At 37.0% G+C, this 23137-nt stretch overlaps 1 protein-coding gene and 1 pseudogene across 3 annotated transcripts in view; both read left to right on the forward strand.

Moving 5' to 3' along the window:
- The window catches only part of TACC3 (transforming acidic coiled-coil containing protein 3), a 60188-nt gene extending 42041 nt beyond the window's left edge, over positions 1 to 18147 (forward strand). For all 3 annotated transcript variants that reach the window (XM_007496861.3, XM_007496860.3, XM_007496862.3), the window contains 8 exons: positions 127 to 223; positions 7617 to 7775; positions 9485 to 9561; positions 10176 to 10219; positions 15652 to 15812; positions 16510 to 16616; positions 16768 to 16888; positions 17871 to 18147. In XM_007496861.3, coding sequence (XP_007496923.1) covers positions 127 to 223; positions 7617 to 7775; positions 9485 to 9561; positions 10176 to 10219; positions 15652 to 15812; positions 16510 to 16616; positions 16768 to 16888; positions 17871 to 17936 — 832 coding nt within the window. In that variant the 3' untranslated portion in view covers positions 17937 to 18147. The remainder of the gene's footprint in view (positions 1 to 126; positions 224 to 7616; positions 7776 to 9484; positions 9562 to 10175; positions 10220 to 15651; positions 15813 to 16509; positions 16617 to 16767; positions 16889 to 17870) is intronic.
- A 1759-nt stretch (positions 18148 to 19906) lies between these two features.
- LOC130455222 (RNA-binding protein FUS-like) lies at positions 19907 to 20837 on the forward strand (annotated as a pseudogene).
- The last annotated feature ends 2300 nt before the right edge of the window (positions 20838 to 23137 follow it).

Raw genomic sequence — 23137 nt, forward strand, 5'->3', positions numbered from 1 at the left:
TGGAAACCTGCACTGGAACTCTTATTAGATTTAATGAGAATGTGAAATAATTCCATATTTGTGAGCATTGGGATCCTAATTAGAAGTGAATTAAATCTAAAAAAAGTATATTCTCTTTTTCTAAAGCCTTCCTGACTTCATGACAAGCAAACAATCCCAGAAAAATAATCAAGATAATGCAAAACTTGATGAATTTGACTTCTTGGGAACACTTAATATTCCTGTGAGTAATTAATTATTATTTTTATAGACCCTCACCTTCTGCCTTAGAATAAATAAATAAACAAGTGAGAAATCATATGTTTTCATCTGCATTTCTACTCCAACAATTCTTTCTCTGAAAATGGATAGCATTCTTTTTCTTAAGTCCTCAGAATTGTTCTGGATCATTGTATTGCTGTTAGTAGCAAAGCCTATCACATTTGATCCACGACATTGTAGTTATTGTGTATAATGATCTCTTGTTTTGCTTATTTCACTTTGCGTCTGTTTTTTATCTCTTTGAGATACCTACTGATGGTATTGCTGGGTCAACGGGTATGTATTATAATAGCCCCTTGGGTATAGGTTTCACTACAGAATGATCGAATCCATTCATAACTCTCCCATCAGGGCATTAGTATCTCACCTTTTCCATATCCCCTCCAACTTCATTTTTCTTTTCTGTCATAACATCCAATCTGAAAGGTGTGGGGTGGTACCTCAGAGTTGTTTTAATTTGCATTTCTCTGATTAATAGTGATTTAGAGCATTTTTGCATGACCATAGAGAACTTTAATTACTTTTGTCTGAGAACTAACTGCCTGTGCATATATTTGTCAATTGGGCAATGACATATTTTCTTATTTATTCAACTAATTTCTTTGTCTTTGAGAAACGAGGCCTTTATGAGAAAGACTTAGAAAAACTTTTTGCAACATTATAATTGTATTAATTTTCCATCCTATTTACCCCCATTAAGGTCCCCCCCTCCACACTTTGTCTTCTTTCCTATCAGCTACCTCTCCTACTTTCCTGTAGAGCTTTCTATACCCAGTTCATTGTATATACTCTTCTCTCATTGAACTAATTTCAGTGAGAGTAAGGATCCTGTACTCCTTTCTCCACCTTCCCCATCTTTCCCTCCACTGTTGTAAAAGCTCTTTCATGTCCCTTTTATGTGCAGTAGTTGAGCCCATTCTATTTTTCCCTCTCCTGCATTCCAATGTATTCCTCTTTCTCATGCCTTAATTTAGTATCATCCCATTCCAACTCCTACCCTTGTCCTCTGTCTAGATATACTTCTTCTAACTGCTCGAAAAATGACAAAGTTCTTTGGTGTTGCAAGAATCAAGTTTAATCTTATTGAATCTTTTGATTTCTCTTTTCTATTTTACCATGAGACTTGTATTTGAGAGCCAGATTTTTCCATTTAGCTTTGGTCTTTTCCTCAGGAATGTTTAAAAGTCCTCTATTTCATTGAACACCCATTTTTACCCCTGAAGGATTATGTTCAGTTTTGATGACTAAGTGATTCTTGGTTGAAGTCCTAGCTCATTTGTCCTCTGGAATATCATAGTACAGATCTTCTGATCCTTTAATGTAGAAACTGCTGAATCTTGTGTTATCCTGACTATGGCTCCATGCTCTTTTAATTTCTTCTTTTTTTGCTTTTTGCAGTATTTTCTCCCTGACCTAGAAGTTCTGGAATTTGGCTATAATTTTCCTGGGATTTTTCCTTTTGGGGTCTCTTTTAGGAGGTTTTTGGTGGATTCTTTCCATCTTTATTTTGCCCTCTGGTTCTAGACTATCTTTCCTTGATAATTTCTTGAAAGATAATGTCTAGGCTCTCTTTTTTGATCATGGTTTTTAAGTAGACCATTAATTCTTAGATTATCTTTCCTAGATTTATTTTCCAGGTTGTTTTTCCAATGAGATATTTCACATTTTCTTCTAGTTTTTCATTCTTTTGACTTTATTTGATTGTTTCTTGATGTCTAGTGGACTCATTAGCTTTCATTTTCCCAATTCCGATTTTTAAGGAATGGTTTTCTTAAGTTTTTGTACCTCCTTTTTTATTTGACCAATTCTACTTTTTAAAAAAAGTTCTTTTCCTCAGTGAATTTTTGTACCTCTTTTTCCATTTGGCCAATTCTACTTTTTAAGGAGTTCCCTTCATTGGATTTTTGTGCCTCTTTTATGATTTGGCCTATTGTGTTTTTTAAGGTATTCTTCAGTATTTTTTTGTGCCTTCTTTACCAAGCTGTTGACTCTTTTCCCATGATTTTCCTATACCACTTATTTTTTCCTCCACTTTTTCTTCTATTTCTCTAATTTGATTTTTTAAATACTTTAAAAATTAAAATCCTAGGGGGCAGTTGGGTGGCTCAGTGGATTGAGAACCAAGTCTAGAGATGGGAGGTCCTGGGTTCAAATCTGGCCTCAGACACTTCCTCCCTGGGCAAGTCACTTAACCCCCATTGCCTAGCCCTTACGATTCTTCTGCCTTGGAACCAATACAGAGTATTATTTTAATTTTTAATTTTAATTTTTATTAAAAATTTTTTTAAAATAAAAAAATTAAAATCCTACATTAATTCTTTTTGTGCTTGAGAACAACTCCTGTTTTTCTTGGAGGCTGTGGATGCAGCAGTATTGTTTTTATTGTCTTCTTGTGCGTTTTTGTTTTGGTCTTTCCTGTCACCAAAATACCTTTCTATGTTAAGATTATTTTTCTGTTTACTCATTTTCCATACTTTTTCTTTTCTTTTAATTAAAAAAATTGTGAAAGTTGGGCTCTGTACTTGTGTGGCAAAGGGAGCACTGTTCCAAGCTTTAGGTTCTTTGTGCAGCTGCCTTCAGAGAGATTTCTAAAGATCTATCTGATTTCAGTTTTTCCAAGGTGGTATGATGTAAGGAGAAATGTGTTTAATAACTCTTCAGGTCTGTAAGTAACTCAGAGCACTCTTTTACCTCTTGGAGCTGTAACCAGGGTCTCCTGCTCTTCTGTGGCTATAAACACTGGTGCCTGTTAGTGTTCTTCCTCATCCTGAAATTGTGTCCCCAGACTATGAACTGGATCTACGTAAGGGCACTGCAATAAGAGTCTTGCACCCAGAGCAAAAGGACCCCTGCAGTCCTGAGTAATTTTCTGATCCCCTTCCCTCCTCTCTTTGCCTTGTTTAACTGAGAGCTCCAGAAACTTCTGCTGCTTCATCTACTTTCAAGGCCTGTGATGGGGCTTGCCCTGGCGTGCTACACTCCACCTCTACCTCAGTGCACTGGATCTGTCATTCTGGAAATCTAAGCCATTTTGTGCTGGAAAATTATTTTACCTTGTCTCTTGGTTGCTCCAGAATTCATTCATAGCTTTTTGGAGGGTAATTTGGTAAAAATCAGATGAGGACCTGTACTTTCTCTACCATCTTGACTCTGCCTCAACATTAATATTTTTAAAGGAGGAGAAAGATTATTGTGTGTTGCTTAGTGACTTTTAACATTAATTACTGAAAACACATAAGAAATGTTTGAATTAAGCATGTTAAGGTAGCTGGATTGGTTGATATCTAAGGACATATTTTCTACATCATTTTTAGGAATACTTTTCAAAAACAGCCCCTTAGCATTCCCTTTCACCATCATGAAGTACTAGTAAAGATTGAAATTGTTCTGCCCAGGCTTGCTGTGGCAGTCTGGTATTGTAGAGAGAACATGGATTTTTTTTCTTTTCTTTTTTTAATTTTTAAACATTATTTTATTTGGTCGTTTCCATACATTATTCACTGGAAACAAAGATCATTTTCTTTTCCTCCCCTCCCCCCCACCTTTCCCTCTCCCATAGCCGACGCACGATTCCACTGGTTATCACATGTGTTCTTGACTCGAACCCATTTCCCTGTTGTTGGAATTTGCATTATAGTGTTCATTTAGAGTCTCTCCTCAGTCTTATCCCCTCCAACCCTGTAGTCAAGCAGTTGCTTTTCATCGGTGTTTTTACTCCCACAGTTTATCCTCTGCTTGTGGGTAGTATTTTTTAGATCCCTGCAGATTGTTCAGGGACATTGCATTGCCACTAATGGAGAAGTCCATCACCTTCGATTGTGCCACAATGTATCAGTCTCTGTGTTCAATGTTTTCCTGGTTCTGTTCCTTTCGCTCTGCATCACTTCCTGGAGGTTGTTCCAGTCTCCATGGAATTCCTCCACTTTATTATTCCTTTTAGCACAATAGTATTCCATCACCAACATATACCACAATTTGTTCAGCCATTCCCCAATCGAAGGGCATCCCTTCGTTTTCCAATTTTTGGCCACCACAAAGAGCGCAGCTATAAATATTCTTGTACAAGTCTTTTTCCTTATTATCTCTTTGGGGTACAAGCCCAGCAGTGCAATGGCTGGATCAAAGGGCAAGACAGTCTTTTATCACCCTTTGGGCATAGTTCCAAATTGCCCTCCAGAATGGTTGGATCAATTCACAACTCCACCAGCAATGAATTAATGTCCCCACTTTGCCACATCCCCTCCAGCATTCATTACTTTCCATAGCTGTTATGTTAGCCAATCTGCTAGGTGTGAGGTGATACCTCAGAGTTGTTTTGATTTGCATCTCTCTGATTATAACAGATGTAGAGCACTTTTTCATGTGCTTATTAATAGTTTTGATTTCTTTGGCTGCGAACTGCCTGTTCATGTCCCTTGCCCATTTGTCAATTGGAGAATGGCTTGATTTTTTGTACAATTGATTTAGTTCTTTATAAATTTGAGTAATTAAACCTTTGTCAGAGGTTTTTATGAAGATTGTTTCCCAATTTGTTGCTACCCTTCTGATTTTGTTACATTGGTTTTGTTTGTACAAAAACTTTTTAATTTGATGTAATCCAGATTATTTATTTTGCATTTTGTAACTCTTTCTAATTCTTGCTTGGTTTTGAAGTCTTTCCCTTCCCAAAGGTCTGACATGTATACTATTCTGTGTTCACCTAATTTACTTATAGTTTCCTTCTTTATGTTCAAGTCATTCACCCATTTTGAGTTTATCTTGGTGTAGGGTGTGAGGTGTTGATCCAAACCTAATCTTTCCCACACTGTCCTCCAATTTTCCCAGCAGTTTTTATGAAATAGTGGATTTTTGTCCCAAAAGCTGGGATCTTTGGGTTTGTCATATACTGTCTTGCTGAGGTTGCTTGCCCCCAGTCTATTCCACTGATCCTCCTTTCTGTCTCTTAGCCAGTACCAAATTGTTTTGATGACCGCTGCTTTATAATATAGTCTGAGATTTGGGACTGCAAGACCCCCTTCCTTTGTATTTTTTTTCATTATTTCCCTGGATATCCTTGATCTTTTGTTCTTCCAAATGAACTTTGTTATGGTTTTTTCTAAATCAGTAAAAAAAATTTTTGGAAGTTCCATGGGTATGGCACTAAATAGATAGATGGGTTTGGGTAGGATGGTCATTTTTATTATATTGGCTCGTCCTACCCATGAGCAGTTAATGTTCTTCCAATTGTTCAAGTCTAGTTTTAGTTGTGTGGAAAGTGTTTTGTAGTTGTGTTCATATAGATCCTGTGTTTGTCTCGGGAGATAGATTCCTAAGTATTTTATTTTGTCTAAGGTAATTTTGAATGGGATTTCTCTTTCTAGTTCTTGCTGCTGAGCTGTGTTGGAGATATATAGAAATGCTGATGACTTATGTGGGTTTATTTTGTATCCTGCAACTTTGCTAAAGTTGTTGATTATTTCGATTAGCTTTTTGGTTGAATCTCTAGGATTCTTTAAGTAGACCATCATGTCATCTGCAAAGAGCGATAATTTGGTCTCCTCCTTTCCTATTTTAATGCCTTCAATTTCTTTTTCTTCTCTAATTGCTACTGCTAGTGTTTCTAATACAATGTTAAATAATAGAGGTGATAATGGGCATCCTTGTTTCACTCCTGATCTTAATGGGAATGGATTTAGTTTATCCCCATTGCAGATGATATTAGTTGGTGGTTTTAGATATATACTGTTTATTATTTTTAGGAATGACCCTTCTATTCCTGTGCTTTCTAGTGTTTTTAATAGGAATGGGTGTTGTATTTTATCAAAGGCTTTTTCTGCATCTATTGAGATAATCATGTGGTTCTTGTTGGTTTGCTTGTTGATGTGGTCAATTATGTGGATAGTTTTCCTAATGTTGAACCAGCCCTGCATCCCTGGTATAAATCCTACTTGATCATGGTGGATGACCCTTCTGATCACTTGCTGGAGTCTTTTTGCTAGTATCCTATTTAAGATTTTTGCATCTATATTCATTAGGGAGATTGGTCTATAATTTTCTTTCTCTGTTTTTGGCCTGCCTGGCTTTGGAATTAGTACCATGTTTGTGTCATAAAAGGAGTTTGGTAGAACTCCCTCTTTGCTTATTATGTCAAATAGTTTGTATAGTATTGGGATTAACTGTTCTCTGAATGTTTGATAGAATTCACTGGTGAATCCATCAGGCCCTGGGGATTTTTTCTTAGGAAGTTCTTTGATGGCCTGTTGGATTTCTTTTTCTGATATAGGATTATTTAGAAAGAACATGAATTTGGAACCAGAATATTAGTTTTAGATCTCAGGTCTGCTTCTTAATAATTTTGAACCTTGGAAAAATAATTTAATTTCTCCTGATTTCTGGTTGATTGCATGTAAAATGAGGATGCTTTCCTTACTTCTTAAGGTTCCTTCTAGCTCCACAACCTGGGATTCCTAATCTAGGGAAGTAATAGAGAGCCTGTAATAGATGCTCCTTATCCTATTGAATTTATCTTGAATGGAGGGGCTTGAGGATCTGGACAAGTCAGTTATTTTATTCCTGTATTGAGTAAGATTAAAGACCTACCAAGGATTCCAACTCTGGTCTTTTCTGATCCTGTATTTCTTAGCACTTTTACTGGAGAGTGGTGGGATAAGGAAATAAACCATTTTTGTCTCTTTTAGTAATTGATAAAATATAGAGATACTTACAAGAGCAGAGGAAGAAAAGGATATAGTTCAAATTAGGCTTAGGGTTTTGTTTGCTAAGGATAACAGTGTCCTCTTGTGGGTGAATAAATGAGATCTGTGCTGCACTTTTATATCAGCCCTTCTTTTGCTTTGAACTAAAAAGTTGGAAGGATTTTTCTTCCTATGAAAAGTTTCTAAAGTACAAATTTTAGGTCAAAGCAAATAGAATTGAGTTTTCAAAAGTGACAGTAGTGTGGAAAGCTGTTTTTAAAAGGTAGTCCAAATTGTGAAAGACTTTTAAGATGGAAAATGTTATCCACTTTCAGAGAAGGAACTGACAGTTTGCAGATCAAAGTATGCTGTTTTTCACTTTTTTTCTTTGTGTTTTGGTTTTTTTGGGGTGACATGTTTCTTCTTGGCATAACATGACCAATATGGAAATATGTTTTACATGACATTACATGTATAACCTATATATCAAATTATCCTTTCAGAGAGGGGTGAAGAAGGGGGTGGAGAATTCAGAACTTAAAATGTTAAAAATTGTTTTTACATGCAATTGGAAAAAACAAAAGATTAAAAAAAGTCCTGATAGATGAGTAAATATGTGTCTCTTTTGAATTAATTTCGCATCCCTGACAGTTTATGTTACTCCTCATTATTTTCCCACAGGTAATAGGACCTCCTCCCCTTGATGGACCAGAATGTCTGGATATTCTGGATATTCCTGTGCCAGTCCCGGGTTTGCCTGTTTCAGTTGATTCGATTATAGATGTGTTGAAATATAGCCAGAAAGACATGGATGTGGCTGTAGAAAAAGTTAAACAAGAAGTAAGAGAAATTATTTCACAACTTTGAAGATGCTAAGATTTCTATGCAAGATAGTTTTAACTATAGCTGACTTTTGGTTGAATGACTAAGGAATTAAGTGCTTAACAAATATGTTGGAATCTATGGATTTTTATTACTTAGTAGTTTCACATTTTTAATTTAAATTTTCTGATATTTCTTCTCGTTAACTTTTTCTGAGTTGCATGAATTTTTCTGATCCTTGTCCAAGGACCAAGATATTTTTATGAATCACATTATGAAATGTATTTATTTAGGGAGAGGGTGAAGGTTAGGGAAGAACTTGCTTATGCAATTGCAGATATTCAGAACAATGAAAATCGTTATTAAAAAAAGTTTCCTAGTCTTGGACCTATTTTATAGACAAGTCAGATCAACTAAGCACTTGTTATAAAACCAGTACTTGTCAAAATGACTTGTTTTTCTAACTGTAAAGTACTTGGTTTTATCAGAGCTTCTGAATGGAATGAATGAAAAGGCATTAAAATTTTTTTTCAAAGTTTGCTCTTTTTCGATTTTATTAACTAATGACCTTTAGACTTGCTTTTCTCTGCTCTTAAAAATATAATGGGCGAAAGGATGAAGTAATCAATTCTTCCACTTAACTTCATTTACCCATCACTGCTGTAAAGGCTTCAGCTTAGTTTAAATTAGTTTTTGTTAAACAACATCTTTGAATTTCAGAAAAGGTGATAGTACAGAATAGTGAAAAGATTTTGTAATTTACTTCACCAGATCTCATTGTCACTTAGTGAACATTTTATCTGAATTTATATAAAGAAATCCATATAAAGCACTATGTACACCCAATTCCATGTTCTAAAAGAGCATAACCTGGAAATTATCTTTGATATCTCTTCATTATCTCTTCTGAGTTTTCATACCTACTTTTACTACTCCCTGCCTCACTAATTATAATATCTTCCTTACAATACTTCCTTTTTCTGCTATTTCTCCTTCTAATTTGTCTTTTATGCTGCTTCAAGAATGTTTCCTATATTTAAATTTGGTCATAATATTGCTTTGTTCAAAAAACTCCACATTGGCAGTCCATCACTTGTTTTTTTAAACTCTTATCTTCTGTCTTAGAATTGATACTATTGGTTAAAAAAAAGCAGAAGAGCAGTAAGGGATAGACAATTGGGATTAAATGACTTGCCCAGGGTCACACAACTAGAAAGTGTTTGAGGGCAAATTTGAACCCAGGACATCCCATCTCCAGGCCTGACTCTATCCCCTGAGGTACCTGGATGCTTTGCAGTTTGTCAATTTTACATCCACTTCCTATAGCTCTTCATTTGAAAAAAAAAACCAAACAAACATATGCCTTTGATTTAAGTTATTTCTAGGAAAAACTCTTCCATGTTGAACCATTCTTTATAACAGGAAAATAAATCCATCTAATAAAATGGCTACATCTCACAATATATACAATATTTAGTCCTAGTGTTACTGTATTTCTTCTCCTTGAGGAGAGACATGTTGCATTATCTGTTCTTTGGAACTAATACTGTTTACCATTTAATTCAAAGTTTAGATTTTTTAAATTAAATGTTTTTCAGTTGATCAGATTTTAAATTTACATTATTTATAGTCTTGTGTATATTATTTTTCCTTCATAATTGATGTTCTCTGCCTATAGTAAGACCTATACTATCTAAATTTTATATTTATAATCTTTGTATATATAGGTTAAAGAAAAAGAAATGCAAATTCAAGAATTGGAAGACAAACACAAAAAATTCTATGTGAAATATTTAGAGATGGGGTATGTATCTATCAAGACTCTACTTTTTTTTATTTAGAATATTTTTTCCATGGTTACATGATTCATGATCCCCCTCCACCCTCGTCCTAGAGTTGACAAGCAATTTCACTGGATTATGTATGTATCATTGTTCAAAGCCTATTTCCATGTCATTCATATTTGCAGTAGAGTGATCTTTTAACACAAAATCCCTAATCATATCCATATTGATCTACATGATTGATCATATGTTTTTCTTCTGCGTTTCTACTCCCACAGTTCTTTCTCTGGATGTGGATAGCATTCTTTCTCATAAGTTCCTCTGGATTGTCCTGGGTCATTGCATCACTGCTAGTAGAAAAGTGTATTACATTAGATTGTGCCACAATGTGTCAGTCTCTGGGTACAATGTTCTCCTGGTTCTGCTCCTCTCACTCTGCATCAATTCCTGGAGGTCATTCCAGTTCACGTGGAATTACTTCAGTTCTTTATTCCTTTCAGCACAATAATATTCTATCACCATCAGATACCACAATTTGTTCAGCCATTCCTCAATTGATGGTTAAGACTCTACTTTTAAACTCTTTTAACAGTGTTCTCTCATTGTCTCTCATTCATCTTTTATCATCCTATAGGAAAATTGTGGAAGAATATGAAGGGATGATAACTCAGATGATAGGTAAGTCAATGTAGCATAAACTTTGAAATAATCAATTTGGGGATTTAAAGCTTGATAGAACCTTATCTTTTGTCCATTTTCCTCATGGGTAGTAGAAGGAATCTGAGACTTAGAGAAGTCCAGGAACACACAGGGAGATCCTTCAGAATGGGTATCAAGCAACTAGAATGTTCTCCTGATGAAATCCAGGAGTAAAACCAGTCTGATATGAACCAAACCTACCAGGACATTAATATTTCCTTTTATATTAATAATGTAAATATAAATGGCAATACAGTATAGTGGATAGAGCTGACTGTTCAAGTGTTCCTACCATGTACTGGCTATGGGACTCTGGGCAAGTCAGTTAGCATCAAGGCTTCAGACACTGCTCTTAGGGATTTTTGCAGGAACTTACTTCATGTACTGCTCAGGAGGGTGGAGGGGGGTTGTGGCCTCCCCATAAAAGAACGGCCTTGCCTTCTCTATCCTGATCCAACCCTTCCTTCAGACTCCGTTACCTTCTTTGTTAGGTAATAATTGCTATCATTGCCCTCTACATTTCCTTAACTTGGGAAAATTTTCCATCAGGGGCAAAACTCCAGTCAGCCTATCCTGCTTATGAACTTAAAATGCTGACACTTAGATACTTTGAGAGCTCCTTTCTAATTTTGAGTGATTCATTGGCATCCAGATAGAGAACAGGATGGGCAAAAGCAGGTGAATGCAGGATGGTGGAGTTTGTAAAGGACAGAAAATTCTCCATTTTCCTGGGAAAATAGTGTGAATGGGGAGGAATAATAAGGATACTTAAAAGTGAGTTTGGAACCAGATTGTATAGGTCCTAGACCAGTAAAAACAGGAGATTGAACTTTGTCTGGGGACAAAAAGGAGCCAGGGAAGATGAAGTCCAAGAATTAGATGTGTTAGATATCTGGATAAGTTCTTTTCAAATAGAGCTGAGTGTTATGTTATGGTCACATGAGCTTTAAGGAGGAAGACTCTTGTAACCTGAGATTATTACCCCTTGGACTAACCTAATGTGAATGCTGTTGGGTGGGAAAGGAGAGTAGAGATGGAAGGCCATTGGGCACTCATTTCTTTTCTTTTTCTTTTTTAATAAATCTTTACCTTCTGTCTTAGAATCAATATTGTGTGTATTAGTTCCAAGGCAGAAGAACAAAGTGCTAGGCAATGGGGGTTAAATGACTTGCCTTGGGTCACAGCTAGCGAGTGCCTTGAGGCTAGATTTGAACCCAGGACCTCCAGTCTTTGAACCTTGCTCACAATCCACTGAGCCACCTAGCTTCCCTGGCCCCTCTAGCTTTAAGTTAAATATCAAAGATATTAAACACTTTAAAACCATTTCATTGAAAAGAATTAAAACTCCTATTATTCACTGCAAGGACAAATCAAGTTTATTGTTCTATTTGACTTTTCTTGAACTATGAAAAGAGCCAAAAATCTTGCAAGTTTTATATTTTTGAACCTAGCTTCTATAAGTTCATTGTCATTATCTTTAAAAAAATTTATATACATGTATGTATTTGAAAGTTTGCTTTCAAAACCCCAAATTACACCTGTAAAAAGCTGCTTCCCCCTTCTATACTTTTTTACAAAGGCCTACTACTACTACTCTACAACTGCTGCTGCTGTTCTAGGGGAAGTGAATTATGTTTTCGTTTGCTGTGGATAAGGACTTAAATATAAAAAGAAATATTCCTTCAACAAAAAGGCATGCTTCTCTTTGTTTTCTCTAGAAGATACAATTGTCTTCTCTAGGTAGATGCTGAACGAGAGAATAGAGAAACAGAATGTGGTGACCTCATCCTGTTCTCCTTGGATGTCTTTGGATTCTTTTTTTGTTTTTGTGCCATCTGTCCTCCAACACCTTCTTCCCTCTTGGTCTTGTCTTTTATATAACTAAAAAACCTTTTGTAGACCCATTTTAGTTAAAAAACATCTATAAAGATTTATTTTTATCCTTTAGTAGTTTGAACCCAGATCCTTTGAGAAGATTAGACAGAATGAAACAGGTTGTGTTTTATACCAGTTGCTAGACCATCCATAAGAACCTGTTTCCATTGAAGATCAAATTTTATTTGTTTGGGAACATGCCCTTTATTTACATTATGGTTGCTAGAGAACTGACTGCTCCTATGGTTTCCACATGATGGTATTTTTTGTAGTGTTAAGTGGTGTGCCTGTATTCAGGCCTTAATGAAAGATTGTAAATAGTGCCAGCTCTCCTTGGCTATCATTGGGGAGTTGTTTTCAAAAACAAACTTGAATCTACATTTTAGGTAGCAATTCATTTATTTTTGTTTTGGTTTGAAACGATTGTATACCTTAATCTATATATTTTAAATCTTAACTATGTAATGGTAATTATAATAGTATAATTAGCATAATTGAAGAATAGAGTATAGTCAGATATAGGATTTATAATAGGCATCTGAAACTTTCTAGGCTTCTTTAAGAAATTTTCATGGAACTTTGACAATGTCAGAGGAAGAGGAATTTTGCAGTGTACCTTAGGAGTATTGCTTGAAAAATGGACAACCACTTCTGGGAGAGAGACTTGGAGGTTGGTTGCTTTTGCTTTTGCTGCTGATCAGTCTTGGAAGACTTGGGAAGGAGTTGGACATCTTGCTTGGAAAAGTGGAAGGAGTCTGATCAATTAAGCAGGAGAGTTATTTGAGCAGTTCTGTGGAATCCATCTAGTGGCACCAGACGGCAGCTGCTGAGTGAACACCTTGTCTCTCTGACAGACACAGTGAAATCGTTGGCTAAGAGAAGGAAAGTGGCAGATCAGTATAATTTTTGTGCATACTTTTTTGGTTAGATTATAAATTTAGTAAGTGTAGTGTCTGCCCTGGTAGACAAAGAAGGCATCTTTTACAGGACAGGGGGTTTGGTTGGGTTAGTTAGAAAACTTATTAGCTTTAGGAAATATTTTCTTTTCACCAATTATCTTCTTTTTACTTTCCCTTTCCTAAATTTCAATAATTACAATAAGTTTTTTTAATAACTGGCCTGAGAAGAGTTTTTCTATAACTGCCTGGTGGCCATATTATTCAACTTTCAAACTTGAGAATCTGTCCACACCAAAGACAATTATTGGTATTATTAATATACCAATAACCAATAAGGGTTAATACCTGTTATAACAACTAAAAGGCTTGAGGACAGCTAGGTGGCTCTGGGGATAGAGAGCCAGGCCTAGAGACCAGAGGTCCTGGGTTCAAATATGACCTCAGCACTTTCTAGCTGTGTGATCTTGGGCAAATCACTTAAACCCAATTGCCCAGCCCTTACTGTTCTTCTGCCTTGGAATTGATACTTAGTAACAATTATAAGACAGAAAGTAAGGGTTATTTAAAAAAATACTAGACTTTTTTAGTCTTAGTATTTTTCATTGTTCTCATTCTCATTCAGAGAATTTGGATTTTTTTTCTGTTGTTTAAAAAGATGGCTCTCATGTGGACTTTTGTTGATATATTCTTCCAGATCATATATTTTATTTTTCAAAGAGAGAATGTGATTTTGAGATCCAGTATTATTTTTCTAAAGACTATGTCTTTTGTTCAACTATGATAGTTTTTGTTCCAATTTTGAAAAGTGTCATGCTACCTTAACATTAATTTAAGAACTTAAAAAACATCTTATAGTTTTTACTATTATATATGTGTTGTTGAAAGAAAGTTATCACTTCTATTCCCAGTGGCCTTTGTAGTATCTGTAAACTATTGCCTTGCCTTTTCTGCTCTAAGGTCTATTTACATTCTCAAATAATATCTAACAATTTCTTTTTCAGTGTCTTCTGGGTTATCATTTAATCTCCTTATACTCCTAAATCTGCATAACCATTTGTTGCTTTTCTACGACTATTACTTCATTGCTTCTTTCAGTTATTCTTTAATTTAATTTCTTTTGTGTATTGATCTGAGTTTGGTTTTGTTGAATTGCTATGTGCAGCTTCCCCAGGTTTTCAGACCTTGGATATAGTTGAAGCATCTGCCTGGTTTTTACTTGATTTCTTCTTCTTTGAGTCTTTCATCTTCACTGGATCATAAATTTAGAGGTCATTGATTCCAACCTGTCATTTTACTGAAAAGAAATTTGAGGTCCAGGCCCTAAATTATTTGAGGTCATGTTCAAACCCAAATTTCTATGAATCCAAGTCTAGTGGAACTAGATAAATAAATAAATAAATAAATAAAATAGATAAATAAATAACATTTGTTATTTCCATGGCCAATGCTTTCTGACTTGCTTATTAAAGAAAGTTTTCATCGTCTTCATGAAGCTGTTGTGTGAGCCCTAAATCTTTGGACTCTTGCATTCTTTGATTCCAGACCTCATTTTTTCAACGTTTTCCACCATTCACTCCTGTACTCACCTTTACATTGAAGTTACAGAGTATCAAGTGATATGTTGCCTTGGTTTGGAGGATCTCCTGAAATGCTCTGGGCTTGGAGTCAGGAAGACACATTTTCCTGAGTTCAAAGTTAGCCTCAGACACCAGTTGTGTGATCCTGGGCAAGTCACTTAACCTGTTTGTCTCAGTTATAATAACAATATATACTTGCCAGGGTTGTTGTGAGGTAATAAGGTAGTATTTGTGAAGTGCTTAGCACGGTGCCTGCCACGTAGTAGGTGCTATAGAAGTACTGTTATTACTCTGTAGAATCTCTACTTCACTTGTTGAATAGAGGTTGGCGCATAACATGATCTTTTCTGCTTATTGATGGTAATATGAACACTGCAAGGCATGATGACAAAGTAGACAAAGTAGCTCCTCAAATGATATTTCTTGTTGCTTTTGGGTATGTGGTGCAGTCAACTCCTTTACTCTCCTCTCAAAGGAAAATCTGTAAGCATCTTTCCACTCAGGCACATTTTTTTCCTGCCTTCTGGTTTGCAAGAAAATTAATATGGTTAGTTTTTTCGGTAGTTACCAAACTCACTGGATAAAGAACTCAGATGTAAAGTTTCAATAATTAAGAGTTTGTGGATGGTCTAAAGCATTTGGGAAGTGGAAAGGGTGCTGGGCTGCATTGGGAACTGAATATCATTTTGGGTTTTTCTTTGTTTTGTGAGCAGCCATGTGCCCAGCCTGTTTGGGATCAGCTCCACCATTGGCTGGGTCTGTGCTCAGAGCAGGAGCCTGGCACTTGGACTGTACTGGGAGGCTTGATCCCTTGGCAGAACCTCCCAGAGCTTGTGGTCTGATGGCATAACTTGGGAACCTAGTGTCACCTCCACATTGTAATGAGGCATCAGAGAGAAGAGATACGTTGTCACGACTTTTATGTTTTAAACTATTTTTAATGTGATTTGTGTTTCTGTTGATTAACTTTTCATATTTATGATGAAATAGCCACAGTGAACTTTTCAATGAAATCACTTACTTGACTGCAGATTAGGTGATCAATGTTTGTATTCCTTAGCGGATTCTCAGAAGGAGAAAGAAGTTACAAAGGCAGAAATCCAGAAGATTTCAGAAGAAAAACAACAAATTACAGCAGACCTCAACTCCATGGAAAAATCTTTCTCAGACCTCTTCAAACGACTAGAAAAACAGAGGGAGGCATTAGAAGGATATCAAAAGGTGTGGCTAGCCTAAAATATTATAAATGTGAAATGTTATGCTTATCAGTCATCAGAAAGCTAGGAGATTCTATGTATTGATCCCTCTCATTTATCCTATTTTCATATTAGTAATTCTCATTTTCTTTAAAATGATAGTACAGTCCTAGAATTGACGTCTGGGCTAGCATAATCCTGAAATGAAGGAGATTGATGAGACTGGTAGAAACATCTCCCTAAGTTCCTGATCAGTGACTCCAGGCTTTTCCCCTTAGTAAAGCTATACTACCTTTCATGACATAGATGTTTCAATATTTAATTTAGCTAAAAACATTATTTTGCATATTGCTTCCATTTATAAGATTTTTTTTTAAACTAGAAAATTGACTTGTTTTCTTTGTGCCCATCCTTGTTTTGATGGGAGGTAGAGAAGATATGTTAATAGGGCTTAGAAACATAGAACTGGGAAGAGACTGTACCCATATTTCCCTTTTGCTTTTTATGCCTTTTATGTCTGCTTTTTTTTTTGATAGGTTGGGGCCAGAAGTCAGTAGCTTCTGAAACTTGTGCCTCCCTTGGTTCTCCAGGCTTTGAGATGAGCACTCCCTAGTCAGTGATGTTTGCTTTTTCCCCTCTTCCCATCAAGTTACAGGAATACTTTTAGGTGGTTGTTCTTCACTTTGTATAACTTGACCTGTAAATTTTTCTGTTTCTTACAGAATGAAGAAGCACTGAAGAAATGTGCTCAAGATTATCTACTAAGAATTGAAAAGGGAGAGCAGCGGTACCAAGCATTAAAGGCTCACGCAGAAGAGAAATTAAATTCGTAAGTGCTGGATCATTAAGAGACTGGGGGGAAGAAGGTGGCAGGTTGTTTGAAGATATCTCCATGCAGCTCACCTTGTTTGAGGTTTGTGGTAAAGAGCCTAGAAACTACGGGGTCCTCTCGGAAGTAAACTTTCTTTTATTTCCAATAGAGCAAATGAAGAAATTGCCCAGGTTCGGAGCAAAGCAAAAGCTGAGACTCTGGCTTTACAAGCAAATTTACGAAAGGAACAGATGAGAGTCCAGTCACTAGAGAAAACTCTGGAACAAAAAGTAAGCTTATTCTCAGAAATCCCCTGCCCTTAAGAAGCATGTGCTTATGAAGAGTTGAAATCTTGGCAGGTAGAGTCAGGCTGAATAATGTAGCTTCCTCAGGAATGGCTGGGGTTGGGGTGGGGGGTGCTCCACAGGGTTTGGGGAGGGCAGGGACTGTTGGACTTTGTCTCTCTGTCTCAGACAGAGCCTGCCACACAGCACCCAGTAAATATGTGTTGAATTGGAGAGAAGGGTTGGGCAGAGCTTGGGAGATGCCAGAAAAGAGTCTTGAGGTCTTGAATCCAGTTCATCAAGCATTTGTTAAGATATTTGGTCTACTGGGCTAAGTGTCTAGGATATAGAAACCAAAAATGAAAAACGTTTCTTGTCCTCAAGGACAATTAGCCCTTTGCATCCTTAGGCAGAACTCCTTTTCAGACTGGTAGTCTCTTTTTTCTGAATCAAGTCTCACAAACTGAAGACACAGTTGTGAGTAAGAGGAGAATCCTTGAGCTTTTGAAGGGCTGTCTTAGAGCAGGGAATGTGGTTCATTTTGTCTCACCTGAGGTGGAGTGGAGAGAATTTAGGGAGCAGCAGTGGCAGGCAGAATTTAGGCTTAACAGTATGAAAAGTTCTTGATTACACAAAAGGAAAATCATCCACAGAGATTTGTGAGACTAGCTGGCCATGCGTTGGGTTGCTGGGTTGACCAAAGCACAGTGTAAGAAGATAACATTACAGCTGACTCTGTCTTAGGGATTTAGTTCCATCGTCCGTCTTTGATGAGATTGAATTTTGAGAACAATGTGAGTTCCATTTCTTATAGGGGATTTATTCCTGATTTGCTATAATTGAAGTATTTGTGACTGAAATCTGTTTTTGATGGGATTAGATGACTCAGGTGGAAGGACTATTGCTACACTCCTATAACTATATCCAAATCATAAAACACAGTAAATACTGCTGTAATTTTAATTCACTTTCCCCTCTTCCTTTCTAGACTAAAGAAAATGATGAATTGACCAAAATCTGCGATGACTTGATTTCAAAGATGGAAAAGATCTGACTTAGGAATTTGAATCATTTGACTTTTTGTTCACTCTAACCTGGTCCTTGTTTCAGTGTTGTCAATTATGTATATGTAATGTTTGGTAGTCACTTGCACTTTCTTAACCTCTGTTTTTCCATGTTGCAGATATCTTAATGTGTGTTTTTTTTTAATTTAGTAAATTGAACTGTTTTTTAAAATGTGCTTGAATAAAAAATTGATAATCCTTCATGCTGTCTTTTATTAAAAATAACTAGAAATTTAGGGTTCATTAACTTCATTCTGCAATTTATAGGGCTTATATAAAGAGCTAAATCTACCCTTAGGAGTTTGTGAGCTTTCCAAGTAACTTTATTTCTTGGTTGAACTAGAACAGATTTCATCTAATCCTAACAGGGACATCTAGAGGGTAATTAGAAGAATTATAATTACTTGTTCACTCTTTTCCTTAAAATTTTTTTTACTATCAAGTACTTTTAAAATTGTTTAAAATTATTTAAATTAAATTGTAAATTATTATTTATATCATATATTAATGTAATTAATCAAATAAACTAAATTATAAATATGATAAATATATTCAATAAATATAAAAATATAAATAACAAATAAAATTTAAAGAATAACAAAAATATAAAGTTATATAAACAATAGAAATAAATTAATATATAAGAATATATAAAATTATATATCTTATGTAAAATCATGTAAAATTAAATTTTAATTAAATTTTCTTTTGTTTCAAAATCACCATTTCCGAATATACCATTTCCTACCAGACAAACTTTTTTTTTGTTTAAAAAATTTTTTTAAGGAGAATTGGGGATTTTAAGGAGAATTGATCATTAGTAAAACCAGATTACTTTTTTTCTAGCCTCTTTCTAGAGCAAAGTTTAATCATTTTGATGTAATAACATTTTATTTTTATATATAAAATATTTTTTTACTCTCACAAAATAACAAATTTCCACCTAAGTTTTCCAAAGTTATATGATCCAAATTATCTCTCCCTCCTTTCCCTTCCCTATCCCTAAGCTGGCAAGCAATTTGATTTGGGTTATACATGTATTATGTAAAACATTTCCGTACTATTATTAATTTTTGTAAGAATAATCATATATATTGTAATAACCTCTTAACTAATCTTCTTGCCACCAGGGTGACTGCTCTCTCTACCCCTTGATTTATCTTATTAGAGTAGATCTGATTCTCCTGTTTACACTTTCAGGAGTATTCTGTTGTCTGCAGTAATAAAGTATACATTCTAATTTATTGGTGTTTTGAGGCTCTACAATTTGGCTCCAATATACCTTCCCAGCCCTTCTTCCCTCTGCTCTAGTTTCAGCACACTTCTCCACCTCTGTGCCTGTGTTCTTGCTATTTCTTGGGCCTGGAATGTGGAGTGTCTTCCTTACATAGAGAAATGAGAGATTTTCATGAAGGTCAGTTAGTGAGCAAAAGACCCAAGAGTCGCACCAGACCCATTGACCAGCCGATACAGAACTCCCATCATACCATGCTGCCAACTTTATTAATATTTTGGAGAGAGAAAGAGGCCTTGTAAGAAGATCCTTCAGAAAGAAAGATGGGAAGTGTGGGTAAAATCTGTAAAAAGAATGGTAAAGCCATTAGGAAGAGCAGTCCTTAAAAAGGATTTCCATTCGTTCCTGAGGCATCAGTGACTGTCTCGTGGCCTTCAATGAATGTATTCAGCTAGCCACACAAAGCTGCAAAGCTTACCCGTCTCAGCCTGGACAGGGCTGTTCTCCACAGAGCAGTCAGCCCTGTGGCCCACAGATCAGCTGATACCCCAGGCTATGGTCAGTAGCTGAGGATCCTCAATGGACAAACCCAGAACTCAGCCAGTGGTACTTCGTGGGCTTCCTAGATAGAATTCTGCCAGTAGCTATGCCTGCAGCCTATCTCGGGCTGCCTTCTGGTCAGCAGTCATCCTTGCCTGACTAGCCAGCACCCCCAAAACAGGGGCTATGGTCAGCAGCAACAGAGCTCCAGCCCCCTCAAAGATATGGCGCAGTGGAGGCGGTAGCAGCCTAGCAGCCATAGCTGGGGGAAGGGCGGTGGGACCCTTGGGGCACAAGTAGGGAGGTGGCTATGGAGCCAGAGGCTGTGACTGGAAGTAACTGGGGGCTCCAGTAACTTTGGTGGGCCCTGGGACCAAGGAGCACGCCATGAATCTGAATGGGGAAATTTACAATTCCGTCTTCATCCAAGGCATGGTGAGATTGTTACCACTGAGTGTGTCAGATTGGTTCAAACAAATTGTCATCGAGACACGGCAGCCTGTGACCACCTTGTATACAGATGGAGACATGAGAGCTGGAAGGAGGAGCTACAGTGGCATTTGAGGATCCCCTCTGCCAAGGCAACCATCGATTGGTTTGAGAATAAAGAATTTTCTGGAAACCCTATTCAAGTCTCCTTTGCTACTTGAGCCAGTTTCCACAGAAGAGGTGGTGATGGCCTTCAAGGCTTGTGAGCCATGGAGGCTTTGAAGGCAGTGGTGGTGGCAGCCAAGGAGGATTCCTCAGTGGAGGGGGTGGTGGTGGAGGGCAGCAGTGAGCTGGAAACTGAAAGGGTCCTAATCCCACCTGTGAGCATGAGCTGTTCCTAGAGGAACAAACAAACAAGTGTAACCAAGACGAAGCACCTAAACCTGATGGGAGGGGAGGTTCTCCTCTGGGGTTAATTTTGGAGAGGATCAGAGGGGGCAGCGGTGGCTATGACTGCAAAGGGCACCAAAGCACAGGTGGTGGGGACTGGGAGATCCTAAGAGGTGGTAGAGGGGACAGAAATGTCTTTGGACCTGGCAAGATGGACTCAAGGGGTGAACACAGACAAAGCAGATGGAGTGAGGCAGTTCTGGACAATCTTTCCTTCCAGACCCCTTTTATTTTGTAGCCTTCCTGCCCCCTGCCTGCTTCCCGCTTCCCTATCCTTGTTTTGTGTTGGACTTTGTGATTGTAATCATGGCTCCCCCCCCCCCCCCCATTAAATGCCATTGTTTTAGTTTAAAAAAGGGGGGATTCCCACATTTAAATGAGAGCAATTGGGGTTGGGCAGAGAGAATTCTAAGCTGAAATCAGCTGGAAGAAGGGAATGTTTTTAGTGAATAAAAATCTTAAAAGTATAGGAGGAGGGGTTGAGGTTGCAGGAGATAGATTAGGTTAGACAAGAGCAATATGCTGATTTAAAAGAGAAAATAAAAAAATAAAAGAATCTAATGGATTCCTATTATAATCCTATACATGCTGTCTGCATTAAGTCCTAAAGCCAAAGAGAAGAGTCTTTGTGAGGAATTTATTGCATCTAAGAAACATGAAGACACAGTGAAAAATGAACAATTAGAATAAAATAGTTGAAATCATGATTTCTGATAAGGTGACAAGTTGAAAATGTCAACCAATAAATGGTGAAACCATAAACAATGAAGCAAACCACAGTAATGGAGAAAACTCAGTATTCAGAACTTGTAGTCTGTTGAAAGGAAGGTACATTTTGTCATCTCTGGAGCCAATATTAATCGATGAAATGAATCTGAGTTCATCCGACTTTCAATGCTTACGTTTGTCATTATCACTGTCACGGTTCTGCTTTTCCCCCTTCTCTATAATTCGTAAACATTTCCCCATGTTCCTCTGAAATCCTTCCATTCATTGTGTCTTATGGTGGATTAATAATCCTGATAGACCACAATGTGCTCAAGTCATTTTCCCATTGATGAGGACATACTTTGGCTCCAGTACTATGACCATCTTTCTATCTGCCAATTTAATTGATCTCTTCTAAGAAGCGAGGAGTGACATCTTCCTACTCCAAATCAGTAGTGCTTTGGGAATCATTGTCTGCTTTGTATTTCTCATAGAGTTCACTAGAATCTAAGCTCCTCCAATATGGAGGTGGTTTCATCTTCATCTGTGACTTCCTCAGCACTTAGCATAGTTATCTTGAAGCAGATGCTCTTGAGCTGACAGAATCCTGGAATGTCTAGCTGGAGAGGTCTGTGAGTATCAAACAAGCCTTAGGCAACAGTCTCAAGAGAAGGAACTAGAATGTCTGTAATTAATAAATAATAAAAACAACAGAACACAGATAATGTTAGTATGTGGGTTTCTAAGTCAACCTGTAGCCACTGGATCTTTATCTACATTTTAGTGCCTCTCATTTCTGTTTGAGTTTGACACCACTGATGTAGGCAACCTGGGTGGGGAGAAGTGTCCACTGACTCCCAGGGGAAGGACTTGGGTAGACTTCAAGGAGACTAGAAATATTTTTACTGCCCTCTAACTTTAGTATTTCTTAAATCTATAAATGTAGGCAACAAACCAGAGTCATATGCTTCACATGCATATCAAAGAGGTTCAATTTAGGGAAGATTAAGAAGCAGCTGGGGGGCTCAGTGGATAGTCAAGTCTGGAGACCCTGGGTTCAAATCTGCCCTCAGGACAGTTCCTAGCTGTGTGACCCTGTGTAAGTCATTTGACTCCAATTGCCTAGCCTTTTTTGCTCTTCCATCTTGGAACTGATACTTAGTTCTAAGGCAGAAGGTAAGGGTTAAAACAAAAAATCCTATCTTTTTATAAATGATGACAACACAGCCTAGAGAAGTAGATTTGCCAAAATAACCCAGGTAATATAATAGGAGCAGACTTGTGTCTCAAACTCAGATTCACTAACTCCAAAGTCGGTGTTCTTTGGGTATTTAGTAATGACTGATGAATGAATAAAAACAGAACCAGCTTCCTCCCTGATGCCACAGTATCTTCTGACACCAAGCCCGACTTAAAGGAAAACTTCCCTTGAGAGAATCTGTTGATTCAAGATAGAGTTATCTCTCTGTAATAATTAAAGGAAAGACATTTAAAAGATATGTATTCCAGATTTTAGGGTAAATAGAGGACAAGCCAGTGGTTTGGTCCATGTGAGAAAGGATAGGAAAGAGTTCCTGGAGCCCAAGCGTTAGTTTGTCAGGCAATAATGCCAGAGTGGGAGACAGTCAAGAATCTTGTTTTATCTTTGTATCCATGGTGTCTTGTATGCAGTAGGTGCTAAATCCATGCCTAATTAGGTAGATTTCTAAAGTGTAGATGGTTCTCTGAGTCCCTAAAGAGACCTAAGACACCCAAGCCAGAGGTGTAAGTTGCCCTGGGCACACAAGATTGCCTCACTCACTCAGTGTCGCCCACTAGGTTTCTGTATGT

This window comes from Monodelphis domestica, chromosome 6, assembly GCF_027887165.1.
Source record: "Monodelphis domestica isolate mMonDom1 chromosome 6, mMonDom1.pri, whole genome shotgun sequence".
Taxonomy (NCBI): Eukaryota; Metazoa; Chordata; class Mammalia; order Didelphimorphia; family Didelphidae; genus Monodelphis; species Monodelphis domestica.